At 39.7% G+C, this 27,208-nt stretch overlaps 2 protein-coding genes across 4 annotated transcripts in view; one reads left to right on the top strand and one right to left on the bottom strand.

Moving 5' to 3' along the window:
- The window catches only part of LOC117476306 (macrophage mannose receptor 1), a 23,829-nt gene extending 13,066 nt beyond the window's left edge, over positions 1 to 10,763 (top strand). Inside the window, exons 31-50 of the mRNA XM_034122716.1 lie at positions 88 to 201; positions 295 to 410; positions 1,457 to 1,611; positions 1,703 to 1,908; positions 2,489 to 2,666; positions 2,752 to 2,976; positions 3,511 to 3,680; positions 3,757 to 3,827; positions 4,095 to 4,195; positions 4,282 to 4,401; positions 6,255 to 6,392; positions 6,467 to 6,621; positions 6,748 to 6,847; positions 7,512 to 7,747; positions 8,135 to 8,318; positions 8,421 to 8,669; positions 8,781 to 8,963; positions 9,542 to 9,601; positions 9,702 to 9,847; positions 10,384 to 10,763. Of these exons, the coding sequence (XP_033978607.1) occupies positions 88 to 201; positions 295 to 410; positions 1,457 to 1,611; positions 1,703 to 1,908; positions 2,489 to 2,666; positions 2,752 to 2,976; positions 3,511 to 3,680; positions 3,757 to 3,827; positions 4,095 to 4,195; positions 4,282 to 4,401; positions 6,255 to 6,392; positions 6,467 to 6,621; positions 6,748 to 6,847; positions 7,512 to 7,747; positions 8,135 to 8,318; positions 8,421 to 8,669; positions 8,781 to 8,963; positions 9,542 to 9,601; positions 9,702 to 9,847; positions 10,384 to 10,428 (2,952 nt within the window). The 3' untranslated portion in view covers positions 10,429 to 10,763. The remainder of the gene's footprint in view (positions 1 to 87; positions 202 to 294; positions 411 to 1,456; positions 1,612 to 1,702; positions 1,909 to 2,488; positions 2,667 to 2,751; positions 2,977 to 3,510; positions 3,681 to 3,756; positions 3,828 to 4,094; positions 4,196 to 4,281; positions 4,402 to 6,254; positions 6,393 to 6,466; positions 6,622 to 6,747; positions 6,848 to 7,511; positions 7,748 to 8,134; positions 8,319 to 8,420; positions 8,670 to 8,780; positions 8,964 to 9,541; positions 9,602 to 9,701; positions 9,848 to 10,383) is intronic.
- Positions 10,764 to 27,208, bottom strand: aff1 (AF4/FMR2 family, member 1). 3 transcript variants are annotated; one of them, XM_034122718.1, is made up of 19 exons: positions 26,993 to 27,208; positions 24,378 to 24,498; positions 23,015 to 23,857; positions 20,016 to 20,057; positions 19,786 to 19,872; positions 19,553 to 19,586; positions 19,204 to 19,261; positions 17,483 to 17,624; positions 16,113 to 17,123; positions 15,930 to 16,021; positions 15,590 to 15,830; positions 15,325 to 15,419; positions 14,955 to 15,018; positions 14,712 to 14,848; positions 14,545 to 14,616; positions 13,954 to 14,047; positions 13,766 to 13,803; positions 13,426 to 13,658; positions 10,764 to 12,752 (listed from the first exon to the last, which is right to left on the bottom strand). In XM_034122718.1, the coding sequence occupies exons 1-19, from the start codon at positions 27,007 to 27,009 to the stop codon at positions 12,628 to 12,630; spliced, it is 3,546 nt and encodes a 1,181-aa protein (XP_033978609.1). In that variant the 5' UTR covers positions 27,010 to 27,208; the 3' UTR covers positions 10,764 to 12,627. The 3 variants fall into 3 exon arrangements, with proteins under 3 accessions (XP_033978609.1, XP_033978608.1, XP_033978611.1); XM_034122717.1 differs by having other exon boundaries at positions 15,325 to 15,416; positions 26,993 to 27,045; XM_034122720.1 differs by having other exon boundaries at positions 26,937 to 27,025.

Raw genomic sequence — 27,208 nt, 5'->3', positions numbered from 1 at the left:
ATGTCATACTTGCAAAGGCACTACTTGATCAAAGTGCTTAATCATTCTTTGCAGGGAATTTTGATGTAAATGTCCTTTCTGTTTCAGACCGGACGATGGAATGACGTGTCCTGCGCCGAGCTCAATACCTACATATGCAAAACGCCCAAAGCACACTACCCACTGCCCTCTGTGAAACCCACTGTGTACGGATGCCCTCAGGTGGGGGAAACAAGCCATACATTTGATAAGAATCTTGAATCTATCTTCTCGTGTGTTGAGTAAAGAGATAATCTCCTCTGTAACATGTGTCAGGGCTGGGATTCGTACGGCTACGCCTGCTACTGGATGGAGGAGACGGGCAGGACCTGGGCGGAGGCCAAGGCTTTCTGTGAGGAGCAGGACAGCTTCGTGCTGCACATCGGAGACATGTGAGGGACTGCTTGTTATCACCTTTCTTTTATTACCCCCAACACATTGTACCTTTTGGATACAAATGTTTGCAATCATTTGATAGTGTACAGCTTTTGAATAATGAGGTCAGTTTCTTTATGATTTATTCTGAATGAACTACCTGACTGAAAGGCAAGAGAGAAACAATTATTCTGGTGATCCATTTTCCAAGTCAGTATCACAAAACTAGTCTGTGATAAAAGTGGGAAAAGAGAGTTTGGTGAAGAAACCCCCCCCCCCCCGAAAATATTTTTCCACGGATGAAAAAGAAAATTGGCATTGTGATTTTTATTTTATAAAAAGCAAAGTTGTATTCATGTAATACTCATTTTGGCCCAAAGAGGCTGAAGTGCCTGACCAGAGGTGGGAAGTAGTGGAGTGCAAATACTTCGTTACTGTACTTAAGTACATTTTCTGGTATCAGTACTTTACTCCACAACGACTTTTTACTTTTACTTCTTAAATTTTTAACACAAATACCTGTACTTTCTACTTCTTACATTTTCAAAACAGGTTCGTTACTTTAGTTTGAATGTGTGTTTGGTTGCGTGATCATTATTATTTAGAGTCATTGCGTGCCTATTGATTTGAACACGACCCGTGTATCCATCATTTCCTGGTCTTCTCTAAAGAAGAGGGACCAATGAGAACGTTGTCATGTTGCCGACATTATTGTTCTATTAATATAAAGGGAGGTCAGGTACTCTTTAAAACAGATGGTAGTTATGGGTACTTTTTACTTAAGTACATTTCAAAGCCCATACTTCTTTACTTTTACTTGAGTAAAGAAGTTTAGTCAGTACTTCTACTTTTACCAGAGTATTTTTAAACACAAGTATCTGTACTTCTACTTGAGTAAAGGATGTGTGTACTTTCGCCATCTCTGCACAAGACTGCATAAATAAGGAAATAAAAGAGAAATGAAACAATGAATTGATAATAGTGGCAGATTCAGCATTTGTCATGTTGTAACAACCTGGTTGGCAGGAGTTTGAATGCATCGTCTCTGTGTGTTTCTCTGCAGTTATGAGCAGTCACATTTCACAGTGGCGTTGTCAGGTAAGACTGGTTTCTGGTGGATTGGCCTGCGTGCTCGAGGAGGCTCGAGTGGGGGGGTCGACTACATCTGGGACAACGGGGCACTTCTGTCCTTCACCCACTGGGACAAAGATCAGCCAGGTACAGACACTAACACATGCAGATATCAAAAGAATTCCCCTATACCATTATACCCATTGGAAGAAAACACCAATGTCCATTTTGTCTGTAGATAGCGGGGATGGCACCTGTGTGGCCATGACAACGGGTCCGATTGGTGGTTTCTGGGATGATAAGGAGTGCTTGGAGAAACACGCCTTCGTCTGTGAGAAACCCCGGCCCGACATCACCCCCCCCACCAAGGCCCCGACTTTCCCTCCTTCTCAGGGCTGTGCCACAAGCTGGACCGCCCTGCCCCACTTCAGAAACTGTTTCAAGGTAAAGAAGGCAGTGGAATAAACAACCAGGTTATCTGCAAGGTCATTAGGTCGGCTAGTGGGGAAAAGCAACTAAGCACATTAACTCAAGTATTGCCCTTAGGTACAAATTAGAAGTTCCACATTTTGACATTAGTATTTTTTGATGGTACTTTCTTCTTCTACTCCACAACATCTCAAAGGGAAATGTTCTCTACATTTATTTAAAATCTTAAGTTACCAAACATTTGACAGTTTTCCATCCGTATCTGTCCAGTGCAAACCATGTTTCTCCTGATGAGTTGAATTGAAATGTTTGTGATTACCTGAAGGATGTTTTATAATATGATGCATTTAGTAGATTTAACAACTGTGTATAAAGGAGTTAAAATAAGGACAACCTTAAACATCTACAGCTGTATTAGGAAACATCAACACATGTTCGGGAGTAGAATATTATATTATTTTATTATAAATAGAAGTAAAACACTGACAGGGAACATTTTACAACATATCAATACTTTTATATTTGACTTATAGTAGCAGAATACTTCTTCCTCCTCTGGTCAGCACGGGTTATAATATCGTCTGATTTGTTGCAGCTCTTCCACAATGTGGACTGGTCCATGAAGAAGAGCTGGGGAGCCGCTCTGGAGGACTGCGTCTCCAGAGGAGCTAACCTGGTGAGCATTCACACCCAGGAGGAGGAGGAGTTCCTGGCTCTGTACAGCAAAGGCACCAGCAAGTGGATCGGCCTCAAGCACAACCCAGCAGAAGGAGGTGTGTGTGTAGTGTGTGTTTTACAGAGCTGAAGATAATTGGGGTACAGATAAAGAATACACTCATGACTATTCCTATCGTGTAGGTTATTCTTGGAGCGACGGCACACCTCTCTCACACACTAACTGGGGTCACGGGGAGCCCAACAACCACGAGGGCCGTGAGGAGTGTGTGGAGATGGTGAGCAGCACCAACGGGACCTTCTCTGAATGGAACGATCTGAACTGTGACGCCCACCAGGACTGGATATGCATGATTGCTAAAGGAAAGAACCCCATCCTGCCCCCTGTGCCCCCACCTCCAGTCCCAGGTAAACTGTTCCCACAATGCACCGTGCTTCCTGTACTGACAAGGTTTTATCCTGGTGTTCATTTACAGCTGAGAAGGCTAGGTAGAAACTAAACCATTGATACGGCATGTTTGGCAACATTTCTATAGAAAGAGATGTGTTTAATTTCAGACTGTCTGCCACTTTAAATCAAGGCTGGTTGATTAATATATATAATGGAATAACTAAATACTTTGTTGTTGAGAAAATTACAATTATGGTTAAACAGCAGCAGAGGTGGAGGTTATTGTGGTATTCATATAGTTGTGTGTTTGCTTTATTTTAAATGCCAGAGAGCTGAGACTATATATATTTAAAATGTAGTTTCATGCATGTGACACTACTTACTGCTCGCAATCCCAAAATGCAACACCACCCATTTTATAGGAACTTCAGTAGAGAGTGAACCTCACCTCTCAATATTGAAAAATGGCAAAGATTAGTAAGTGTCAGAAATCTCCACTCCATGTGTTAGGCTTTTTGTTATGAGCACATTATCTCCATCTCCGTCCTCAGCTCCTGATTGTGGCGCTAACCCCGGTTGGAGGAAGAACAACAACATCTGCTACTACTACAACGACACCGACATTGTTGACTTCCACACGGCCATGAGACGCTGCTACGAAGAGAAGGCCTCGCTCGTCTCCATCCTCAACAAAGACGAACAGGCTTACGTCAACACCATGGTGCGTCTCTTGCTCAGAACATGTTGTGATATGTCTCAGTGAAATGTGTTTGGGACACGATGTTCTTGTTTTCAAGGTGGGGACCGGCCAGGTGGCTTCAGCTTGGATTGGGATGAGGATGTTTGGCATCACAGGTGGACAATACATGTATGTGTTATTTTATCTTTACTATTCTTACCCCTTTATTTCACAATTAACTACAGCTAGGTTTAGATACTTTTACAGATTGATCCACCTTCTCAGCTTTTTACAATGTAATAATATAAAGCAAAAAAAAAGAGTGTTTTTCAATTTAGATAAAAGAAAAATAATTTAAATGAAAAAAGGAGAGACCCATTTTTTCCATTAGAGAGGACCTTCTCTCTATTAAGTGCAAAAGGTCAAAACCAAGGTTTCTTTGTGTGATCTGCACAGGTGGGTGGACTTCTCCCCTCTCACTTACACTCACTGGAGTCCAGGTGAGCCCAACAATGCCAACGGGGAGGAGCAGTGTGTTCACATGAACCGACTTCAAGGTAAAAAGCTCAATTCATTGGCTGAATGTCACATTATAGATCTGTGTATTTATTGTTATTAATCATTTGATCTCATTCTTGTTAAGGTGGCTGGAACGATGCAAACTGTGGTCGGGCCGGAGCAGGCTACGTCTGTAAGAAGTTCCCTGGAGATATCCACACCCCCCCTCCACCCACACAGCCCTGGGAGGGCAACTGCCCTGAAGGTAACACACACTCTGTGATGGAGGACAACAGCAAATAATAATAACACAGTGCCACAGTGTAAACAAAATACTCAGTTACAAGTTGTTGCGTTTGAAATTATTATTACCACCTGAATGTATCTCAAAGTAAAAATATGAGTTCTAAATAATAGAGCATTTGTTTTGTAAAACAACCTGAGCACCTATAATTAGCTGATGATTTAATGGCATATATTATACTTTGACTTTAATGACAATGTTTTAACATAATTTACTGACTTTATAACTCTTTTACAATATATTACAGCTTTACTTTTGTTATGACATACTACAGAATACAACCTGTTCTTCAACCAATATTTTAGAAATATACTTTATTACACTTTTCTTTTTTTCACTTACATTTTTATAAACATACAAAACCACATATAGTTCAGTATACATTTGAATTACAAATAAAAATAATAATAAAAACAAGCAAACAACAACAGTGACATGGAAGCTTTCTATCCTATTTTAATGCAACATCATGGTCTGGTTCCAACTCTCAATTTGTGGCGTCGTTCATTTTTCTTTTATATTCAACCCATTTGGACTCAAATTTCCCTTCCTGTGTGAATCTTTCCATATCAAATATTTCCTGTACACTCCCAGCCATTGCTCCTTCGTAGGTGGATCCGCTGCTATACCATGCTCTGGTAATTGTTTTCTTGCTGGCAGCCAGCAGCACCTTAATCAGGTATCTGTCCCCACCCTGTGAGTATCTTTTCCTCTACCAGATTCCCCAAGTATAACATCAGGCCGGTCTTAGGAACCTCATAACCTAATATCCCCTTCAATACTCCCCATACTTCCTCCCAGTATCCCTTCATCTTTTGGCATTTCAAAACAATGTGTGTGTGGTCTGCCCCCACCTCGCCGCATTGCCTCCAACATGCGTTCTGTTCCGGGGCATACCTCCCTTTCATCTTTGGGGTTATGAAGTATCTGATTATGTTCTTCCAGACAAATCCCCTCCATACCCCCTTGACCCAGTAGTTGACTGCTGCACTCTACATACATTATACCATTCTTCCTCTGTCATATCAATCCCGAGTTCTTTCTCCCACTTTTCTTTTATATATAGAGTTGAATTCCCCATACTCTCCAACAGAGCTTGATATAGAGTTGAATTACCCCTACTCTCCAACAGAGCTTGATATAGAGTTGAATTACCCCTACTCTCCAACAGAGCTTGATATAGAGTTGAATTCCCCCTACCTTTCTTCCCTTCATATGTTTCAATCATTACCTTAATTACCCCATTTTGTTTAGTGGTTTTATCCATTTTTATTTCTTTTATATAATAATCTCTCACCTGTAAGTATCTAGAGGTCACCCCTTTCCAGATCAAACGTATCTCTTAGATATAGAAAACTCTGCATTTCCCCTTTTCCCACCATCCTACATATTGCTGTGATGCCCCCTCGGGCCCATCGCTTTAAAACCTGTATCTTCTTTTCCCGGCTGGAATTTATTATCATTTGTTATCCATCTCAAAAGCTTTGTCTGTTTTCCTACTTTGTATCTCTTTATTACCGTGTTCCAAGTGTTTAATACTTTATTACACTTTTAAATGAGATAACTCCTTATGGAGGATTTGATCAATATAGTGAATTCTGAAGTCATGTGCTGATATCCAGACGTGAGCAAAACAAATTCAATTGGTGTCTGTTGTTGTTGGAGCTGCCTGCCTTCCTTACACATTGATCATTATTATACATCCCGTAATAATGTTATTGAATCAAAAGTCATTTTACATGCACAAAGCTGATTATACATCCTGAAATGATCTGTGAAACCTGATGTAACTTGATTCTGTTTCTTCACCTCAGGTTGGATGCGTTTCAAAGACAAGTGCTTCATGTTCAAAGGGAAGACGGGTGACATTAAGGCCAACTGGTCTTTCGCTCGCAGCTGGTGCAAAGAGCAGGGAGGAGATCTGGCCGTTATCGATGACCAGTACGAGAACGGTAAGCTGGATCTTTGAGGAGGAAACAGGTCTAAGGGACTGCTCTCTGTATTTATACTCTCTCCTCTCCTCCAGACTTTGTTTCCAGCTACCTGAGGGACCTCAAGCTTCCCACGTGGATCGGCTTGTCAGATCTCTTGTTGGAGAATCAGTACGCCTGGAGTGATGGGGTCAGCCCGGTGCTGTACACCAATTGGAACGACAAGGAGCCCAACAACGCAGGAGGAGCGGTGAGGAAGTTATTTATAATCGGTGCAAAGCCAGTGGGATACATTTTCAATCTTTGTAAGCAGGACTAAAACATCCTCTAATGTATATAGATAGATAGCTTGAAGCTTTCTTGTCCTTCTCAACAGGAACACTGTGTGGCGATTTCTCACAACCACCTGGTGACCGGCAGGTGGAACGATGACGCCTGTCACAGGGATCACAGCTTCGTCTGCTCCAGGAAGAAATGTCAGTCAACACTCCCAATTTCCTTTTTTTTTTGCTTGGATAAGATTTATTTGCTTATAGAAACAGGAATTACATTTAAAAAAATGCGGTTTTACAATCCGTGCACAAGTTTTGAATTCAATTATATATATTTTTATGTATTTTTCTTTTAACCTTACTGTACTTTGTGGCATTTTATCTGCCGTGTCAGTGCACAATATTTCTCTAGAGAACATATGAGGCTGTGGAAGTGAATAGTTCATTCACACGGATCTTACTGTACTTTAGGGCATTTTCATTTGATCATGCTACTGTAATATTCCTACAGGGAGAAATGTTCTATCATGCAGTGTATTGGCTTTAATAATACGGGTTGATATCCTGGACTGTTTTCAGTAGTGGATGAAAAACGTAGATCCTCCATTTAAATAAAAGTAACAATTATACAATATAACAATAAATACTCCATTAGTCATACATGTTTCTTTGTATTGCATTGCATTGGCCTTAATCATTCAGACTGGCAACATGTATGCCTATTTAAGCTTTATGTGTGCACAGATTGCCACATAAAACTGTTTTTCTACCATGTTACTCCAAAGGGTTTACGTAGAAAACATTTAGGAGCTAGAAATCTCAGTTCAGTCCTTACTCAAAGACTTTTATGTATCTGCTTCCACATCAGCGAGCAGCATCAACCCTCCACCCCCGACCAAGGCCCCCTGCCCCACTGGCTACACCTCCTGGTATCTGAACTGCTACAGGCTGGTGGAGGAGCCGGCCACCTGGGACGCGGCTCAGGCGGCCTGCCAGGACGAGGGAGGGAACCTGGCCAGCATCGACATGAGCTACGACCAGGCCTTCGTGGCCGGGGCCGTCCTGCAGGGCCGAGCCGACGCCTGGATCGGACTCAGGCGCAAGGTGCTGACAGGGAGGAAACACACCATGTTGTTGCCTGAACTACCTGGAAATTAAAAACTCATTAAGGACCTACAAATGTGGTTTCATAACCATCTGTGTACAAATAAGAAATAAGCTATCTTAAACATATCCTTGAGTTTTTCACTCAACATGTTTTAGCTGATGGAGCTAGTATTAACTTCTTCCAGGTTATTTAATCCTTTGGTTCCCAACTTTTTCTAATCTTAACTTTTTAGCCAACAGTGACTCATTTGGCCTTATAGGACGTTGAAGTTATTAAAAAATATCTTCATTTGGTGTACCGACAATTTGGAAAATATCTATAACGAATTAGTCTGAGTAACTTGAAACGTTAACTATTTAACCGGAGCTTATATTTCCTTGCAGGACGACGGCTCCTACATGTGGACAGATGACTGGCCAGTTTTCTTCACTCAGTGGGGACCAGGAGAACCCAGCAATATAAAGGACGAGGGCTGCGTGAGCATGCATGCTTCTCGTGCGTTCCACGGGACCTGGAACGACACCAAGTGTGACCAAGCTAAACCCTACGTCTGCAAGATCTCCCCAGGTTTGTTCCTACTTTTTTTCTCTAGTCTCTCTATCAAATTAAAACCGTCATTTAGAGTCTAAAACTTGTAGCCTTGATGATGTAACTTATATCTCCTCACAGAGAAACCGCCGCCGACCCCTGCCCCTGGTGATGGGAAGTGTCTGCCCTACTGGATACCGTATGGCCGCTACTGTTACTTTGTGTACAACCAGCAGCAGGGTTTCTCCTGGCCGGACTCCCTGCACTACTGCCAGGCCGCCAAGGCAGACCTGCTGTCGCTCCACAGCAGAGCGGAGGTGGAGTTCATCAGGAACCTCAATCACACCAAGTATCACAACATATGGATCGGCCTCACTAGGGACCGCAACTGTGAGTGTCGAAACCATACAAATGTGTCTTTCATACTACTTGAACCTGAGCTTTTATTATATGTGAGATATACAGATATACGTGCACTAACCTGAAACCTTGCTTTTCTAGTCGGCTGGGGCTGGACGGATAAGACGTCTCTGGGCTTCCTAAACTGGGCTGCTGGTGAGCCGAATGCAGCCTTCCACCCTGGGGAGGTGGCAGAGGAGAACTGTGTGGAGATGTTCCAAGACGGAAACTGGAATGACAACAACTGTCTGCAAAAGAGAGGCTTTGCATGCCGCCATCGCCAATGTAAGGATTTGTGTTTTTACATTATTTCTTTCGACATTTGGGTGGAATACTAAGGAGGCCCGGAAAGGCAAGTTCAAAACACTTGGATCAAAGCTGTTTTCTCTCCTGTTATGATGATTTAAGAACAAGTAAAAAAGTGATCCGTGAGTAAAATTAAAGCTCAGCTGGAAGAAAACATGAATGCTTTATTCCCATTTAGAACAAAGGTAGAGGTGCATATCAGCCTCTTGCGACCAACATTTGTATTTCACTGAAAAACATAAAATTATCCTGTCAACAACAAAAAAAATAATTAAGGAACTTAAAGATTAGCCTGGCAAAACCTATGTTGTATAACCGGTCTTCATATCGTAAACACAGCTGAGAAAACCATTTAACTCAGACTTAAAAAAAAATATCAGATTTGATTTTCTCACTTGCCTCTTTTAGCCTCAATAGCATTCAGAGGTGTGAAGGCGGACTGTTAAAGCTTTCACTTGGGTTCTTAAAACAGAGAAAGAAAATGTGGTAAATTAATACTTACTAAGATATAATAAGCAACATGTTAACAGCTGGTCTGTGTTTAACCATATTTTCAGACTATACAACAGATGATGGCGGGAATCCAGTTTTCCCCACTGATGGTCCAGGAGGCAACAGTAAGTGCAACAAAGTGCCAAACATTATTTTGTTCGTGTTGTTTTTAAATCATTTAGAGTAACTTAAAGGCTGTAACATCTGCTGTATCTCTTTGTCCAGATGCAGGGGTTATAGTGGGCGCTGTTATTGGAGCCATTCTGTTCTGCAGCTTGATCGCTGGAGTGCTGTTCTATGTCTTCAGTGTGAGAGGGGTTAAACTGAGCGGCTTGAGTCTGCCAACAAGAACAACCGCTACCGTTGATGTGGTGAGTTGTTAATTATCTAGGACTTTTTTTTCATATTTTATCTATTACTTTTTTTCTAATTTTCCAACTTACTAAACTATCTACATATTATACTACCACTTTTTCAACATACAATACTATGACTTTTCGTCATACTATACTATTCCTTTTTTATTCGACATACTATGAATTTCTTTTTTCGACACACTATAGCCTACTATTACTTTTTTATTTTTGATACTTGATACCATGACTTTTTTCGACTTTCTTTTAAATGTTCCGACATATTATACAAAAACCTTTTTTGCGACATACTAAACTACGACTTTTCTTTTTCTGACATACTATGACTTTTTTTTTTTACATACCTATGACCTATTTACGAAAATGTTTGTTACATTATAATATTAATTTCTTTTTTCGACATACTATGACTTTTTTTTCAAATTGTCCGACATACTTTACTGTGACTTTGACACATTTGTCATTTCCTAATGATATTTTGTTATGTTTTTGTGAAAGTGTAAAAAGGAAGTTGTGTCTTTCTTTTGTTGCAGCCTGCTTTTACCAACCCCAACTTCGGTGGAGAATCGGACACATAAACCATCATTTATGTTTTGTACAGTTCATTGAAATTCCATGTTTTTGTAAACAAATCACTGATAATGTCCCTTTTCAGTATAAAGAATGCAATAGGATTCACCTCATTTGTACAGTATATATATTGCAATATACTCAAGATATTAAAACTTTGTTTTCCTATGTTGCACTTACATTTTCCGTGCTCAGCTGTTGTTATGTCTACAATAATTCAGTAATTTTCCATATGCAATTGACTGTTCAGGAGTTATTTACTGACCTTTACAACCAAATTGTGTAATCTTGTTTTCTTTCTGAAAATAAGAGTAAGCAGTAATAAATGATAAGTTAACAAAAATGATTTCCAGTGTTTATTCATCTCTGCAAAAAAAATGTTTTACATATTTTACAAAAAAGGGAAAGCATCCTTCAAAACCTTTTCTGAACAATTTCTCAGTAAATAATTATTTGGACAAGAAGTGTAAACTGTTGCAGAGTAATTCATAAACAATCGAAGATGATGGAAGGAAAGCCACAGGTTGGAAAAGACATGAAAACATCTGAAATGCTTCTGTGCAGTGTAGACATCTGCAGTAAGAAACACTCGAGATCATTTCTCCTGCATCCTGCTGATGATCGATACATCAAATAATCCCAAATGCCACGGCACCAGTGACCTTGCTCCGTATTTAAAATAAATGTCGCTACACTTTATGCAACAATGTAAATTCATGAACACTTTGTGATCCTCGTGTTAGCCCTTTTTGATGTGTAATTGCACACAGACATACAAACTCAATTAACTGCAAAACGTTTCAAAATGTGTTAATCAAAAGCAATGTTTCTTTTACTCCACCATTTCATACTGATTATTTTAGTATCCATTTTAAATTGTCATAACAACACCACCTCAATAAAAATTTGAACCAACAAAACTCAAGCTTTATTTTTTTAGAATCAAAGTTACAATAAACTAAAGTAAAGACTAGCACAGTCCTGCCAGTCTTTGGGATCAAGTTGTTCTTATGTCCAATAACGCTCTGAAATTAACAACAAATACTCAACAAAGTGCATTCTGTAGTAAGCTATAGTTTGGCCTTTTATTCTACTCGCACACATTTAGTAAACATATTGAAACTCAACATTTGCTAATCAACAAACGTGTGGGAAACAGAGAAAAGCAGCTTCCTGGTGCAAAAACAAATAAAGGGAACACTACTGTCGTTTCATCTGTTGAACAATGTGGCAGTCCCACTATACTTGAAAGGTAACTCAAACTCGGCTAATATCAACCACTACTTCCAACACTAGAACTAAAAAAATCCAATATGTAAAATGATTGCCCCTTTTTTTGTTCTTGCATTGTTTACCGTACCTAATGTTTGTATAACTTACATTAGTGGGCACAAGTGCAATTCTTTTACCTGGGTGACAAGAATAAAATCGAGCCTGCTTTGGACTGACCAACTAGTCAGTAATTGTCATAATCAGCCTGAGAAAGATGGCAAACCACTTCTGATCCTGAGCCATCATAATACAAATCCTTATTATTCATGCTCAGATGTCTCTTTGTTTTGGACAGCACTCACGCTGTATTCATTAATTTATTAAACTCATACTGTATTAATCCCCACTGATTTGTAGGGGAAATACAATGCAGAATTCAAACGGACTCATTTTGAGAGAAATTCAATAACAATTGTGATACATTTAAACAATGGTTTTAGTGCCTTGTAGTGACAAAAGTTGTGATCATAAACAAGATTTGTGTCAGAACTTGCATGAGGCTGGGGCTGCCACCAAACGGCAATTTTGGTTACATTCGATGTGCTCCCATCCAAATGTAGTTAAGGTCACACCTGAATAAATTGATGATTCAAACGCATGAACTGATGAAGAACAGGAAGATACACCGTGGGTACAAGCCATGAAGTGTGTGTATAACCACAGATGTAACACATGTTCATAAAAGTGCCAGAGAGAAAGAGAGACACGAGCGGACATGAGAGAAAACAATAAATAACAAGTGCATTGATCAGTGGTGTATTCTCAGGGACACACCACATGAGATGAGATAACGTCCATGTGAAGTAAAGAAGCCTGGCACAAGCCTGAGGGATAGTCCAGCTCAGAGTGTGACACACTGAGGCGAGGTGAGGTAAAGGTAGAGAGGGGCAGCACAAAGGGTTTGCAGGTACTCTTTGACGAGAGCAGGTGGATAGTCAGGTTACCTTTTGGCTGTCCAGCCTCAGCCAGTGGACGCCCTGTCTGGTGTAGCGCACCACAGAGCTCATACTGGAAGTTAGGCTCAATGCACCCATGACTGAGTCCAGCTCTGTCAGCAAACCTGAAACATACAGAGATATTCAAAACATCACAATTCATTAAGATGCTATACAGATTTTTTTTCAGGAGTAAAATGTGTTGTATAGAATATGAAAAATAAGTCATAATATAGCATATTGAAAATGTTGGAAAACAAAAAAGTCAAAATTAAGAAAAAAGTCACAGTACAGTATTTAGAAAATAAAGTAATAGTAATATGTTGGAAAAAAAAAAGAAGTATAGTATGTCGAGAAATAAAAGAAAGTCAAAGAAAGTTATAGCATACTGTACTTTGTCGAAAATTATGAAGAATTTCATAATTTGCCGCAAATATCTTTTGAAAGAAAAGTCATAATGTAGGATCTCATAAAAAAAGATAAAATAGTATGTTGAAGAGAATTCATAGTATAGTATTTCAAAAAGGGTCATAGTATTGTATTTTGGAAATATTGTTTAAAAAAAGTCTTAAAAATATCTTAAATATCTTAAAAATATAATGAAAAGCATTCATAGCATAGTATGTAGAAAATATCCCAATAAAGTCATAGTTTAGTACGTCAAAAAAAGCAAGAAGTAGTATAGCATGTTGAAACATTTGACAAAAGATCACAATGTAGTTTGTTAAAAAATATGGAAAAAGTCATACTATTACTTTATGTTTTCATGTTTACAGTCTGTTTTTCGTATACTCTTACCGCTGCCTTTCTGCGACAGTTCCTCCGCCTGGTCCCAGATGTCATGAGCGCTTAAAACTAATGTAGTGATGTTGACGTAGGTGAATGCCACTTGTCCAATGGCCTGAGGAACCGTCACAGTGCTGCCCACAGGGTCCACACCCGACCCGCTGTGGCCGGAGCCGGGACCAAAGCTGCTGGACGTGTTGGCTGGAGAAGGCATGTTGGGCATGTAGGACGGGGTGTGTGTGACTCTGAAAAAACACCAGTCAAAAGATGTGAACTTTTGATGTGAACTTTTGATTACATATTACAGCTTACACCTAAAAAGAGAAAGTACCATGCAAAGTAGACGACTTACTTTGGTGTTAAAACAGGAGGATCGTGAGTTGTTGAGTTCTGAAATGTCCAAATTATAACTATAATTACATAGTGACTACTTTTCCAACTCTGTACAAACATGTAATAACATTTTGTTTTATTTAGATATGACCTAATTAAATTGCAAAACAATTACAATGGCATAAGAAATGAATATGTAATACTTACACTGAAGTGGTCGGTGAGGGTCTTCGAATACTTGAGGGCAATTTTGTGTTTGTGGCGAAACATTGTCATCTGCAAGAGGGACTGGCACTTCAAACTGCAAGACACAATTCAATGTTCATACATTGTTTAGAATGTGCACGATTCATTATTGCATATACAGTTATTGTAAAGACAAACAATACAATGACGTTTTTATACTTTACGATTACAATGATTTCTTAATGCCATATATATATATATATATATATATATATATATATATATATATATATATATATATATATATATATATATATATATATATATATATATATATATATATATATAACACACTTTACTATACATTCTTGTGAATTTACAGCTTTTTTATAATACTGTATGGCATTCTATGACTTAATTACATTTATGACAGACTTTAATATGACTACACATATGTAATATTTAGACAAGAATAGATGGTGAAAAAGCTTTAAACAGAAATGAAGCTAAAGAGGAGAAACATTTAACCAGTTATATTGTGTACTTCTTATAAGACATTCTATTTTGTGAAGCAGCTATTTAAAAGCACAAAAGGTATAATCTACAACTCACCATAAAGCAAAAAAGTCTTTTTCTGCAGCAGTAGCAGAGGCATCCACTGAGTTTCTAAGTTTCAGTACAAACCTGTAAAAATGAAGCATATAAATATATAAAGGTTTGTTTATTGGATCAATGAAAGTTATCAATAGTGCAGACGGTAATGATAAATGTTATCGTACTTGAGCAGTTCCACTGTTTCTGCAAACATAGTGTAGGAAGACGTTGAAATGTGTGGATCTTTCTCCATGGCAATACCACTTTCGACAAAGAACATGGCCGCATCCAGGTAGTTAAAAGCTTTGATCAGCTTATCTGACTGCAGAGATAGACACATACAGTTTGGTTATATGTTCCTAGTATCATCGGGTAGAAATGTGCAGTAATACGAGTTAATAACCTCATAACAAACACAAATAACTTACCTCTACGTCTGCTTTGTGCTTCAGCTTTTTGGCCTCTTTTATGTAATGCTTCACTGGATACTGCCTGTAGGTGAAAAAAGCTTTATCAACAAACAACACTAAACACCTCAAAAACAATACAAGTTTTATCATTATGAATTGTTAATACTGTAGCAACAACTTCCTTCAAAACAAGAATATACATTTGGTTTAACTACAAAACATGTTAACAATTTAAACTCCAGTAATACCTTTTGAGAAAATGTGGGATTGAATTAACCCAAATATTTCGATAGAAATTGAAGACATAAACATTTTTTGGAGATTGTCCAGACAAATGAAAAACTGTAGTTTAGAACAACTTAGCAGCTCCACAGAAATCATTTTTTACCTCCCCTCAACTCTGAGCAAGGGCCTTTTGCTCAAAGCTCCCCTGGGGGTCTGTGAAGATGATGGGACAGCAGGGGTGCTCTTTTGGGGCTTCTGCTAGGATTGAAGGGCAGATGTACGTTTACAATTTGAATGGTTTAGCATTTCATGGAAACAAATTGAGAGCATTTTTCACTGGTTACAATCCCTAAAACCATGAGATCGTTCAGAGGCTTGCCTTGGGGGGGAAAGCTAAACACAAACGATTGGTGCTTATATCCCGTTACCTTTTCAAAGTGTGGTTGTTCGGCATGCTTCCCGCCGCTCTTCTTGTGCTTCTGGGAGTCCTTGCTCTTTGCTGCCTCCTTGCTGGACTCCTGGGGCTTCCCAGAACTGCGTTTGTTCACCTTTGGGACTTTAGCAGGGTCTTTAGCAGGGTCTTTGGGTGTCAGAGGCTGCTGCATAGGAACAGGTTTTTTCTCCACCTTTTTCTTTCGCTCCCCGTCTGCTTTTGAATTGCTGGAACATCTGTAAGAATAGAGAGCTTGTGTTATCAGACACACTAAACAGTGTAACGTTATCTCCGTTCAAGAAACATCAAAAAGTAAGGGATGCCTCTGGACCTACTCTAGTTTGACAGAAGCATGACTTGTTGATGAGGTATTCTTGTTTTCCAGCTTCTGTTTCTTCCTGGGATGAGTTGAATTGTCTACCTCAATCTTGAATACAACAAATCATACATTAAAATACATTTAAACATTTTTTACATGAATGCTAACTAGAACAGAATGGGACCCACATATTTCTCACATTTTGAGATATACTCTTTTTGCTGCTTTTGATGACTTTGTGTGGTGTAGAAGCATCACCACCCCCTGCATGCTGCTCTATGACCAGTGCTGATCTCTTTGCATTGTTGGGTAACTCCTGGTGGATGTTGCAGGTCCAGGGAACTCTTGAGAGCAGACTTAGATCAATTTTCACCAGCAGGGAGCTAAAAGGCTTCTGGGGTTCCAGAGAACTTTTGATTGTGTGCCCAGTTTTCTCTGAGTGCCTTTTGCTTGTTTTGTGAAGAACCTTGGATCCCTTTGGGCAGAGGGTCTCCAACATTGGTTTGCTACAACTGACTCTAAGTGGTGGGGCGGGGGTCAGCTGGTCAGCCTTTGCAGGACTTTGGGTTGGGCAGGAGCAAGGGTTAGGATATCGAACACCACAAGATGGACAATGAACACACAGTACCACAGTGACTTCAGGATCTGATCCAGTCTTCCGCTTGTCAAGTGACGTGTGTTTAGAAGTCCTCTTACCGTCTCTTTTAGTCTCGCTGTTGTTCTTGCTTTTCTTGCTGTGCCCTACTTTCGTCTTAACCTTGGGTCTATCTGTAAAACAGGGGTCTTTGTTTCGCGTATCGACCACTTCCTCACACTTCACGTTGATAGTTGCTTTAGTGTGATCTGGGCAACCTGCAGTCACTGGTTTTGAGGAGTGTGTGTTGCATAAAAGTGTCCTGGAGATGTTCAAACCAGCAGAGGGGGATTTGTGGCCACTGTGATGGTTATAGTTGTCCTGAGGGCTTTCACTGTGATGCTGGGTCAACTCTTTCTGGTTAGAAGAAGAAGGTTTGGACTCTCTGTAGGGGTCGACCACCTCTGCACTGAGTGGGTGCTGGGAGCTTTGACTGGGCGGTGGCCGCTTGTGAGCGGGGCTTTCATAGGGATGTGAACAGCTTTGACCTTCGGCGCTCGAGTTCTGCTGGCTGGACCTGGACTGGATCCAGTTCCCGAGCTGCCAATCACCATGGGTCACTGCTAGAGGTTCAGGCTAAAAAAAAAAGACACAAACAATGCGATTTAAAAAAAAGAGATAGAGCTTGCAGTTCAGAGAATGCATGTTTATCAGTTTCCCCTGCCATTTATTGAAATAAACAAACAAAATATCAGCAACGCTGTATGTAATTGGTTGTTACATTTTAAATGACTTGCGGTATTGCTCTGATAATTACAGAATGAAAAACTAAAGTATCAGTGATTTCACACAGAGGTGTTTAACTGCCTTCTCTGTTTTGTATATATTTTTAATGTGTGTATTCATGCAGAAATGCATGCCAAAATGTAACTGTGGGTGTTCCGTGGGGAGATGCAGTGTATCAATCCAAGTAAATGTGGCAAGCAGCAAATTACCTCGGTTTTAACAGAGATGCTCACAGGGGGTGGAGGCGGCTCCTCGATGGTGCTTTCACTTTCCGACTCTGATCTTGAGCTACACTCTGAGTCGCTGGAGCTAGCCGGCTCTACCCCTCGGGAATGTGCTGCTTCAAGTGATCTACAGCACCCACACACAGAACACAACAATAATCATATCACATTTCCAGCTCCTCAGATCTGGGACTTTTCTTTGTCATTTACAACAGTAATAGACATTTCTGGTGGTTTTAAATAAAACAAGCCATTTGAATAATTTACCTTGGGCTGTGGGAATTACAAGAGCAATATTCATTATTTCCTATAAATGTATATAAATACACTTACTGGCTACTTTATTATTAGGTACACCTGTTCAACTGCTCGTTAACGCAAATACCTAATCAGCCAATCACATGGCAGCAACTCAAGTAGACCTGTAGACATAATAATAATAATAGATTACATTTATATAGCGCTTTTCCTGGTGCTCAAAGCGCTTATGCTCAAGACGGGGTCAAGACGACCTGGTGAAGTTCAAGCAGCGCATCAGGATGGGGAAGAAAGGTGATTTAAGTGACTTTGAACGTGGCATGGTTGTTGGTGCCAGACGGCCCTGGTCTGAGTGTCTCAGAAACTGCTGACCTACTGGGATCTCACGCACAACCATCTCTAGGGTTTACAGAGAATGGTCGTAAAAGATACAAATGTCCAGTGAGCGGCAGCCAGAGGTCAGAGGAGAATGGCCAGAATGGTTCAAGATGACAGAAAGGCAACAGTAACTCAAATAACCACTAGTTACAACCAAGGTATGCAGAAGACCCTCTCTGAACGCACAACACGTGGAATCTTGAAGCAGATGGGCTACAGCAGTAGAAGACCCCACCGAGGGCCACTCCTGTCAGCTAGGAACAGGAAACTGAGGCTACAATTTGCACGGGCTCACCAAAATTGGACAATAGAAGATTGGAAAAATGTTGCCTGGTCTGATGAGACTCGATTTCTGCTGCGACATTTGGATGGTAGGGTCAGAAGCATGGATCTATCAGGTTCAGACTGGTGGTGGAGGTGTAATGGTATGGGGGATATTTTCTTGGCATACTTTAGGCCCCTTAGTACCAATTGAGCATGCTTTAAACACCACAGCCTACCTGAGTATTGTTGCTGACCATGTCCAACCCTTTATGACCACACTGTTCCCATCTTCTGATGGCTACTTCCAGCAGGATAACACGCCATGTCACAAAGCTCAAATTATCTCCAACTGGTTTCTTGAACATGACAACGAGTTACTGAACTCAAACGGCCTCAACAGTCACCAGATCTCAATCCAATAGAGCATCTTTGGGATGTTGTGGAACGAGAGTTTTGCATCACGGATGTACAGCAGACAAATCTGCCGCAACTGCGTGATGCCAACATGTCAATATGGAACAAAGTCTCTGAGGAATGTTTCCAGCACCTTGTTGAGTCTATGCCACGAAGAATTAAGGCAGTTCTGAAGTCAAAAATGGATCCAACCCGGTACTAGCAGGGTGTACCTAATAAAGTGGCCGGTGAGTGTAGATACAACATTTGATTATTGATAAAATATTTTAATTGATGATCGATGCAGATGTATTGATTAGGAAATAATGATTAGTTGCTCCATTAATGAAAATACTTGTAAGTTGTCTAAATGGCTGAATTAACAAACTGCCAAAAGCCTAATTGTCACTTACGATGATGAGCTCTGCTGGATGAGCTGGGATGGATTTGCTGGAGGGGACTTGTAGTTTTCTGGAAGAAAATAGGGGAATTACATGTACATGTCATGAAAAACTTTGAAATGTTTATAGTATTCAATTCACACAAATTATTAAAACAGACTCTTTATCTAAAGGCTGTATGTACAGCAGATGTTTCCGATCAATCTGTATTTTACCCACGTCCTTTACAGACAAAACACTAACCCTGGTCTGCATGCTTGTTTGGGATTTTCTATGATATAGTACCAACATGTATATTAATGATCATGCGTATCCTGGTTTTGTGCCTTGATTTTTGATTGCCATTCACTTAATGACTCACTTTGTACTGGACATGAAGAGAGACTCGCTGCTTCCTGTGAAGACAATGAAACAAACGCAAGCTTTTACATGTGTCACACATTGGCTTTATTTAAGTTTGCACATGGTTATCTTCATTTACACTTAATTAATAAATTGTGTAACAATCGTTACTGTATATGCATACAGATCTTTAATTACCGGGACTTAAAACATGCTTTTTTTCTCAATTATCCTCAACTTTTAAAGTCTTACCTTGGCTGGGAAAGGAGACTTGGAGGGTTCTACTGAGCTCGGTGAGTGTATGGCTGTCAGGAGAGGAGGCCAGGAGTGGGTCATTTCCTGTATGGTGGGATAAAAAGAATGTTTTATGCAAGGAGCCTAAAGACGGCCCAACTACAATACAGGCATCACTCTTCATAAAATAAACATTATAGCATGCAGGTGTAGCAACTGTAAATGAGAGTTGTAAAAGCTGGACTTACCCTCAAGATTTCTTCGACACACTGAACCTCATCTGTCCTTGTCTGTAGAAAAGAAATGAATAAATGATCTGTCCAAAACACAGTGAATAAACCTTTATGCAATTATAACATGACAGACATAGAAAATGGTTAAGGGCTCATATTTCCAAGAGCAAACCTTTTAAATGGTATTTCACAGGTCAAACAGGTAAAATAATATAGCTAAATACAACATAAAACCCCCCTTCAGATTGTTTACTTCTTGCATGGGTTTGATGCAACTATATCTCACCAGAATAGAGAGATATCGAGCCCTACTTGGGAATTGGCCAGCTGTTCTTTATCTTAAAACCTGCATTATGTCAAATAATCTCTAGGTATACTGTAATTTGGGGGGAATTGAAAACACTGAAAACGTTAAATACAACCATACCACATTAAAATCAAGTAAAGAGATATATGCATTTCAGTGTTGTCCAGCAGAGAGCAGTAGAGACCTGCAGAAGCACTCACATTCGTTTTCATGAAGCGATGCAGTGGAGAGTTTTTTTTAAATGAAGCCATTTACCATTACAAAATAAAAGCATTATCAAGGTTCCACCGTTTTGGGGCAACAATTGAATTTTGATGTTGAATTAACATTCACATGAAAACCATATTTATTATAAAATACAAAAATAGATGTAATTGTTATTTTACCATTGGTTGTTCCATTTAAGAACATTAACGCTAGTTTAAGGGTTTATTTTTAAACTAGCTTTAGTTTCACACCAGGAGGTTTACACTTGTGCCAGAATTTAAAAAAAATGGCGTGCACTGGGACGTTGGTTCTCTGACCCATTAAACATGTGTATTGACTTGTTTAAGGAAAAACACATTGTTGAAAGCACATTACTTCTTCTATTTCTCAATAGTTTGGAGGTTAGAGACATTTGTGATTGTACTTTATATCCAAAGTGTTTTATACATGGCAAACTGCAGATGTGGATCCTAATTTAGGAGCAAAGGTTTAGTAGGAATATAAATAATTGCCTGTATAACCTGCAATGGATTAGTCAGAGTAGCAAGAATAGAAGCATATTTAGCACTGCTGTAGGACTGTAGGGGGAGCTGTGTCGTGCTGCAGGTGCAACGGCTGTGTGTGTCTATTTATGAATAGAGAGGCGAAGTCCCTCCCTTTCCGGGGGAGCTCCATGGGACCTTATTTCTGAAAAGTTATGCATTGAAGTCAATGGAGAGAGAAAGATTATCTTTCGATCCCGTTTGAATTGTGCCACAAATTACACATATGATGTTTGTCAATTTAAAAGATAATTTTGCAAGTCAAAAAAATAAAAATGTGTCGTAAAAATGTGAAGTAACACTTTTTTTGTGTGAAACCGCTCAATGAACTACATCTCCCGTCTCGCACCACACACCAAGACGGCCGTCACGTTGGCACATTTCACGTCTTTCTTTCAGAATGAGGCGAAAAGTATTAAAAGAGGTGAAAATCACTACAAGTCTGGGCATGTTGAGAGCTGTACATACACACAAGGGGAGTTAGTCGGTTCCGTAAGAGCCAGCATGCAGGACCGGGATTCTGGGATTTGTAGTCTTTCTAGTTGCGTATTTTTCATAGTCTTATATTTCAACAGTTTTACGACAAACTGTGACTTTTTTTACATGGAAATTATTATTTAAGATTGACAAACATCATATGTGTAATTCGTGGCACAATTCAAACGGGATCGAAAGATAATCTCTCTCCCCATTGACTTCAATACATACTTTTTCCGAAATAAGGTCCCATGGGTCGGAAGTAGATGGGCGGGACTTCGCCTCTCTATAGAATTGACCTGGAGTTCAGCCAAATTCTCCCAAATAAATCAAGCCTTAGAACTTAAAGTGCCTGAACATTTAAATCAAGAATATCTTTTTTAAATTGACTAACCCTAACCCTATGTTCCAGATGACACAATCCTCTCATTCCACAGTACATTCATAGCCCAGACAACAGTGCTGGGAAATAATAAGTAGGACTTCCCTTGTTCTATCACCTCCCCACATTCACCAATCACCGGACCACCAAACAAGAGATTCAGTGTCACTGACATCTCAAGACAATTTTATATTCCAAATATACCAAGTATCTACTCCCTGCTGTCTTTAATATCCTACTACTATAACACTCCTTGTTGTTAACCACCAACTATGTGCAATATATATATATGCCGTTAATAACTGCAATATATACCTGGCTGCTAAATCCTCAGAACAGGATGTGTTTTTTGTAAATTGTGTAACCTTTTTTATTATATATTTTTTTTATCTTTGATTTTCTTTTGTATGCATACTACTTATGTAACATTAAGCTGTCTTTGGCTCTTTTCTGCTGTAACAATGTACGTTTCCCCTCTGTGGGACTAATAAAGGTATTCCGATTCGGACTTTTGTATTTAACAGGAACAACCAGGTTCTATAGAAAAAACTAATTCTTTGGATTGAAGGAATCCAGTCCTGCAAACTTATGATTTATTTTCTTTAATAGCGGTCTTTAAAGAAAACACACAATTTCCTGAAGCACATGGCCGTAGTTGGTTTAAATTACAGTCCGACAGACTGAGGCCAGTTGATGGACGCTGCTATCCTGGAAATGGTGTCAGGATTTTAGCTATGACACTATTACTAACGATATTAAAGGAATACTTTAACATTTTTGTAAACACACTTATTCTATTTCTTTCCGAGCGTTAGATAAAATCAATACCACCTGAAAGCTTTTCACCAATTTAAAGCTGGTTAGAATTAAGACTAAAAACAGGGGGAATACAGCTAGCTTGGTTTTGTCTAAAGGTAACAGAATCCATCTACCAGCACCTCAAAAGCTCAAAGGGCTGTAAAAGCAGAACTATTTTTAGACAAGCTAGCCGTTACCTCCTGTTTTCTTTCTTCATGCTAAAATTAGCTAACCAGCCATTATACAGCCTAGATAATATCATGTCTAATAACAGTACAGCGAACTAAGAGAATATATTTACCTCCAAAAATGGTGGCAGCAACTTGGTTTTGCCCAGCGCAGATTTGTTGATTATCTCCGGTAGAGGTACATATGGCTCTGGTGAAAGCTTCAGCCTAGGTGACTCGCTGACCACATGGTCCTGACCATCCATGGGCCGCACATACGCTGTGGGCTTCTGGGTCATGACTACGCTGGGCGGCTTCGACGACAGGAGTGAAGGGAAGGTCTGGGAAGGTAGTGCGTTACCTTTGTTTGCTTGAGGCAGAGATGAATCTTTGGGGGACTGTTTCAGGTCAAATGTGGAAACATCCATGGCGCTGTCAGACTCAGGGTGGTGATCTGTGGACCCTTGAACTTGAAGTCTATCAAAGGTGTCCCTAGTGTCCGTGTCATAGTTATCATGGTCAATGGAATGTGGGAAGGGTGGCCGCTTGGCATCAGGAGACTGATAAGACATTTCCTGGGGAAGGCTGACACACTCCCTGAGACCTGAGTGGGCTTCACTCTTCTTTTGTTGCTTTGCTGAGAGGCCGAGCGGACTGTGGTTTAAGGACCTATTCGAGAAAGTGGATGAATGTCCATGCTGGTTAGGAGGAGAAGGGGCAGTGGACGTCCTCATGGGCTGAGAGGAGTAACCGTTACAAGAGGGGGCTTTCTGACTTGGGATGGACGTGTGGACTTGGTTAAGGAATGGAGGCTTGGCTGGTTTATCTGTGTTTGGCTGAGCCTGATCTGACTGTGAGAAGGTTACATAAGTAGGAATGGGTAAAGGCTCAATGGCTAAGGGACAGGGATTATTCACATCTTCAAAACTACCCAGCATCCTCTGGATTCGATTGGAAAGAGTATCCCCTTTGTTTGTCTGCGTAAAGAAAGGGTAAACACTTTGTTAATACTTTGTTAGAAGAAATATATCGGTAGCAATATGTAGGATTTGGTTAATTAAGACAAACAGTAGGTGGAACAAACTTGTTTTTGTTTCAATATCATTTGCCATTTATTTATTTGTTCCCAATAATGTGCAAGTCAAATTTAAGAATATCTCTCTTGACACTCCTCACACATTGGACTTAAAATGCATAGGTTATGGTATTGTCTTTGACAGCTTTTTTTTTGTAAAGTAAACATAATTGTATAGTACACTACATACACAACAACAAAAAACACTAGAAGGTGAAAGGTTTTATGTAACTTTTAAGCCAACAATACAGCACTCATACAGAAAATTATCAATTTCCCTCTGATAATGAATAGAGTCATTTTGATCCTGAAACCGTTGCTTTTGAAAGAAGTCAAAATAATAATCTTTGTATCAATAACATGAACAGTAGAAGCCCAGTGTGATCATTAGAGCAGGTAACTCCTGTAGAGTGGGTCTTTACCTTGTATGGTTCCCTAAAGAGTGGCACATTCTCAGGGTTGGGTTCTTTGGCTGGGCTTGTTTCTTGGTTCCTCTGTTCCCTCGCTCGGAGGCGAAGACGGTTCCTTTCTTCATTGTATATGCTGTAGAACATTAAAAAGAAAGAAAGATATTAAGTCAGCATTGCATGTACAAGTGCATTATTCTAACACTAAATGTGATGACCCAGTTCAAAGATGCAGTACATGCCTTGCTGACCACTAATAATTCCAACCAATCTTTTAACACAGCCATATTTGTTTAGGCTATCTTTGATTTTATCAAATAAACCACAAAGCATTGACTCACTCAGACTGATTCATATGATGAAAAAAGGTTTTGGTTAACGACACAAGAACATTTTAAAGAATAACAATTTATGACATCTAATCACAGCCTTATGTACCCAAGTGGCAGAGAAGCAGGGTCTCATGGGAGAACTCAGTGCTCATCATATCACCAGAAAAGTCAGTGCAATTAGACTTACAGACACCATGAGGAGTCCCCACACATCTGTTCTTTTTAGTCCCTAAAGATGACATACAGCCCATGCAGACATCACATGAATATGACTAGTCCAAATATAAGGCCATGGGTAAAAATAAGTTGTTCATTATAGTAAATTATATTTAGAAACAACAAGAGGCCTCATAGGGTCAGGACCTGTTTAACACATTCAAAATACTGAAGTAAATTGAATGTACATTTGGAACTAGTAATTTTCCCAAAACAGTGTTTATCATCCTCACTCACAGCAACCCCAATGGGATGCTTCCATGGCAACAAGTGGAGCAACACAGATTTGGGTTTAAGCCAAACAGATGAGCACTTACTCATTAATGGAGCAGAGAGACTGGCCAAAATACAAGAACAGCACCAACTGCCCGGCCACCCAGGGGTAAACCAACACAAGGTGCCTGCCTGTATTAAGTTACACACTAGTGATCCAAAACAAAACATGAAACATTTTGTTGATGATCTAACACAGAGAAGCAAACAACTCACAGAATAAATTAGAATAAGCTCCTGCAAGTGATAGCAATGCCGGGGTTAGTGTTTAATAAGGGTGAAACATAGCATAGCCTAGCCCAGCCCAGCCCAGCCCCCCCCCCCCACACAGGTATAATCTTAATCTCCGTTTACACGTGCACATATACAGGCTTCAACAGCACACAGGTAGACTGCATGTCTGTTTAATGCTCATCAATTTAGTTTGCACTACTTTGTGATTAAATTAAATGTTGGCATTGTGAGTAGTTGTATTGTTTGAACAGGAATTATATTTCCTATTTAAACAATATGGTTTGAACAAAACAATATATTGTTTAAGTCAAGCCCAGTCAGGAAAGCCCATCATTCAGATTCGGAGAAACTTGCAACACAGTGGAACTTAAAGCAACGAGAGACAAAAGCCAAGAAACCTGAAGACTAAAATCAGAACTGCACACCTAAACAACCACCAAAGGTTAGGGTTAGGGTTAGGGTTTCACAATATGACTCTAGTCAATCCAGTCGTCCTGGTAAACGTCTGACATGTGAAAACAGTAGCACATTTAGGAAGTTATGAGAGCTGATACAGGGGGTGACACCAAAGTCAAGTATCTGCTAGTAGTATTAAGTCAAGTTTTAATTAATATGGAGAGCACAATTGTGAGAAGAAAAATGCCAAACAGGACAAGGTAAATAGTGACTTTAAAGTGATTTGCATGCTTCAGACATCTGCAAATATGCATAACATTCACTCATATTGACATTGTTGCACAAAGTGGATATGTACCACTTTATGGTTGCAACCAAGAATTACTTTTATCATGGATTAATAATTGTGCGGCCTATACAACGTCAGAAAATAATAAAGAACGTCCATCCCAGTCTCCAGAGAACAAAGTGTATTTCTTTGTTTTGAATATAATAGCAGGACCTTCGCATGTTGAAGCAGCTGAATAGCAATAATAAATATGTTAAGATAAATTAAAAAGTTGGATGTTGTTTGTCATTTAATTGAGTTAATAGTTGAAGCCACATGATTATAGGAGAAAATAAATCATCATGTTAGGCATAATTGTGCCTCAAATTTAATATATTCTGCTCAGATTATGATTTAGTGGTAGGGTGGTTGAGTTGAGCATCCTCTCTGTCCTCTATTTTTAGGAAAATAGCTTTCTGTTGTTATCCAACTTTTAAACCAAAGTTCCAAGTTGGTCAAAACACGGCAGATAAGAATTCACTGAGGATCACTTGTAAGAATGCTTTATAAATTAAACATGTGGCTGCTCATTTAAAAAGAACAGCTTGTATACACACAGCAGTCCCTTTAACCAGCTGGTAGAAATCACACCAGCCTGCTTTTTCCAGCTGATTCCACCTCTTCCTCGTACTGCTTACCAAAGCCAAAATCGTCTATGTCGGTTTAGCATTAACAACAACAAAAACACCCCTTTAATTCTGATACCTTTGCAGAGTTATAAACTTAAAGTTTACTTTGCTCAAGTGCGCTGCTAGTTATCAGACTAACCGTATCTAGCTAATTAAGGGTAGTTACCCGGTCAGGCTGAGGAGCTAGCGCCCTGCTGTTAGCAGCTAGCTGTGTCTGCCTACCTCGGCTGAGATGCCATGGTGCGCCTCTCTCAACAACCAAAGTTGGTTGTCATGCGTTTCTGACAGTCTTCGCCAAGCTGTTCTTCTCACTTGGTCACATTTTTCTTGTTTTACCGCTGAAGAATTTGTTATTTTAAAGGGCTGTCAGGCGGCCGTTGGTTGATAGTTGCTGCTAACCGTCCGTGTTTGGGTCGTCCACTCTCTCTCTTTCTCCGT

This window comes from Trematomus bernacchii, unplaced genomic scaffold (assembly GCF_902827165.1).
Source record: "Trematomus bernacchii unplaced genomic scaffold, fTreBer1.1, whole genome shotgun sequence".
Lineage (NCBI taxonomy): Eukaryota > Metazoa > Chordata > Actinopteri > Perciformes > Nototheniidae > Trematomus > Trematomus bernacchii.
The sequence above is the reverse complement of the archived record's forward strand: the minus strand, read 5'-3'. Positions and strand labels throughout refer to the sequence as shown.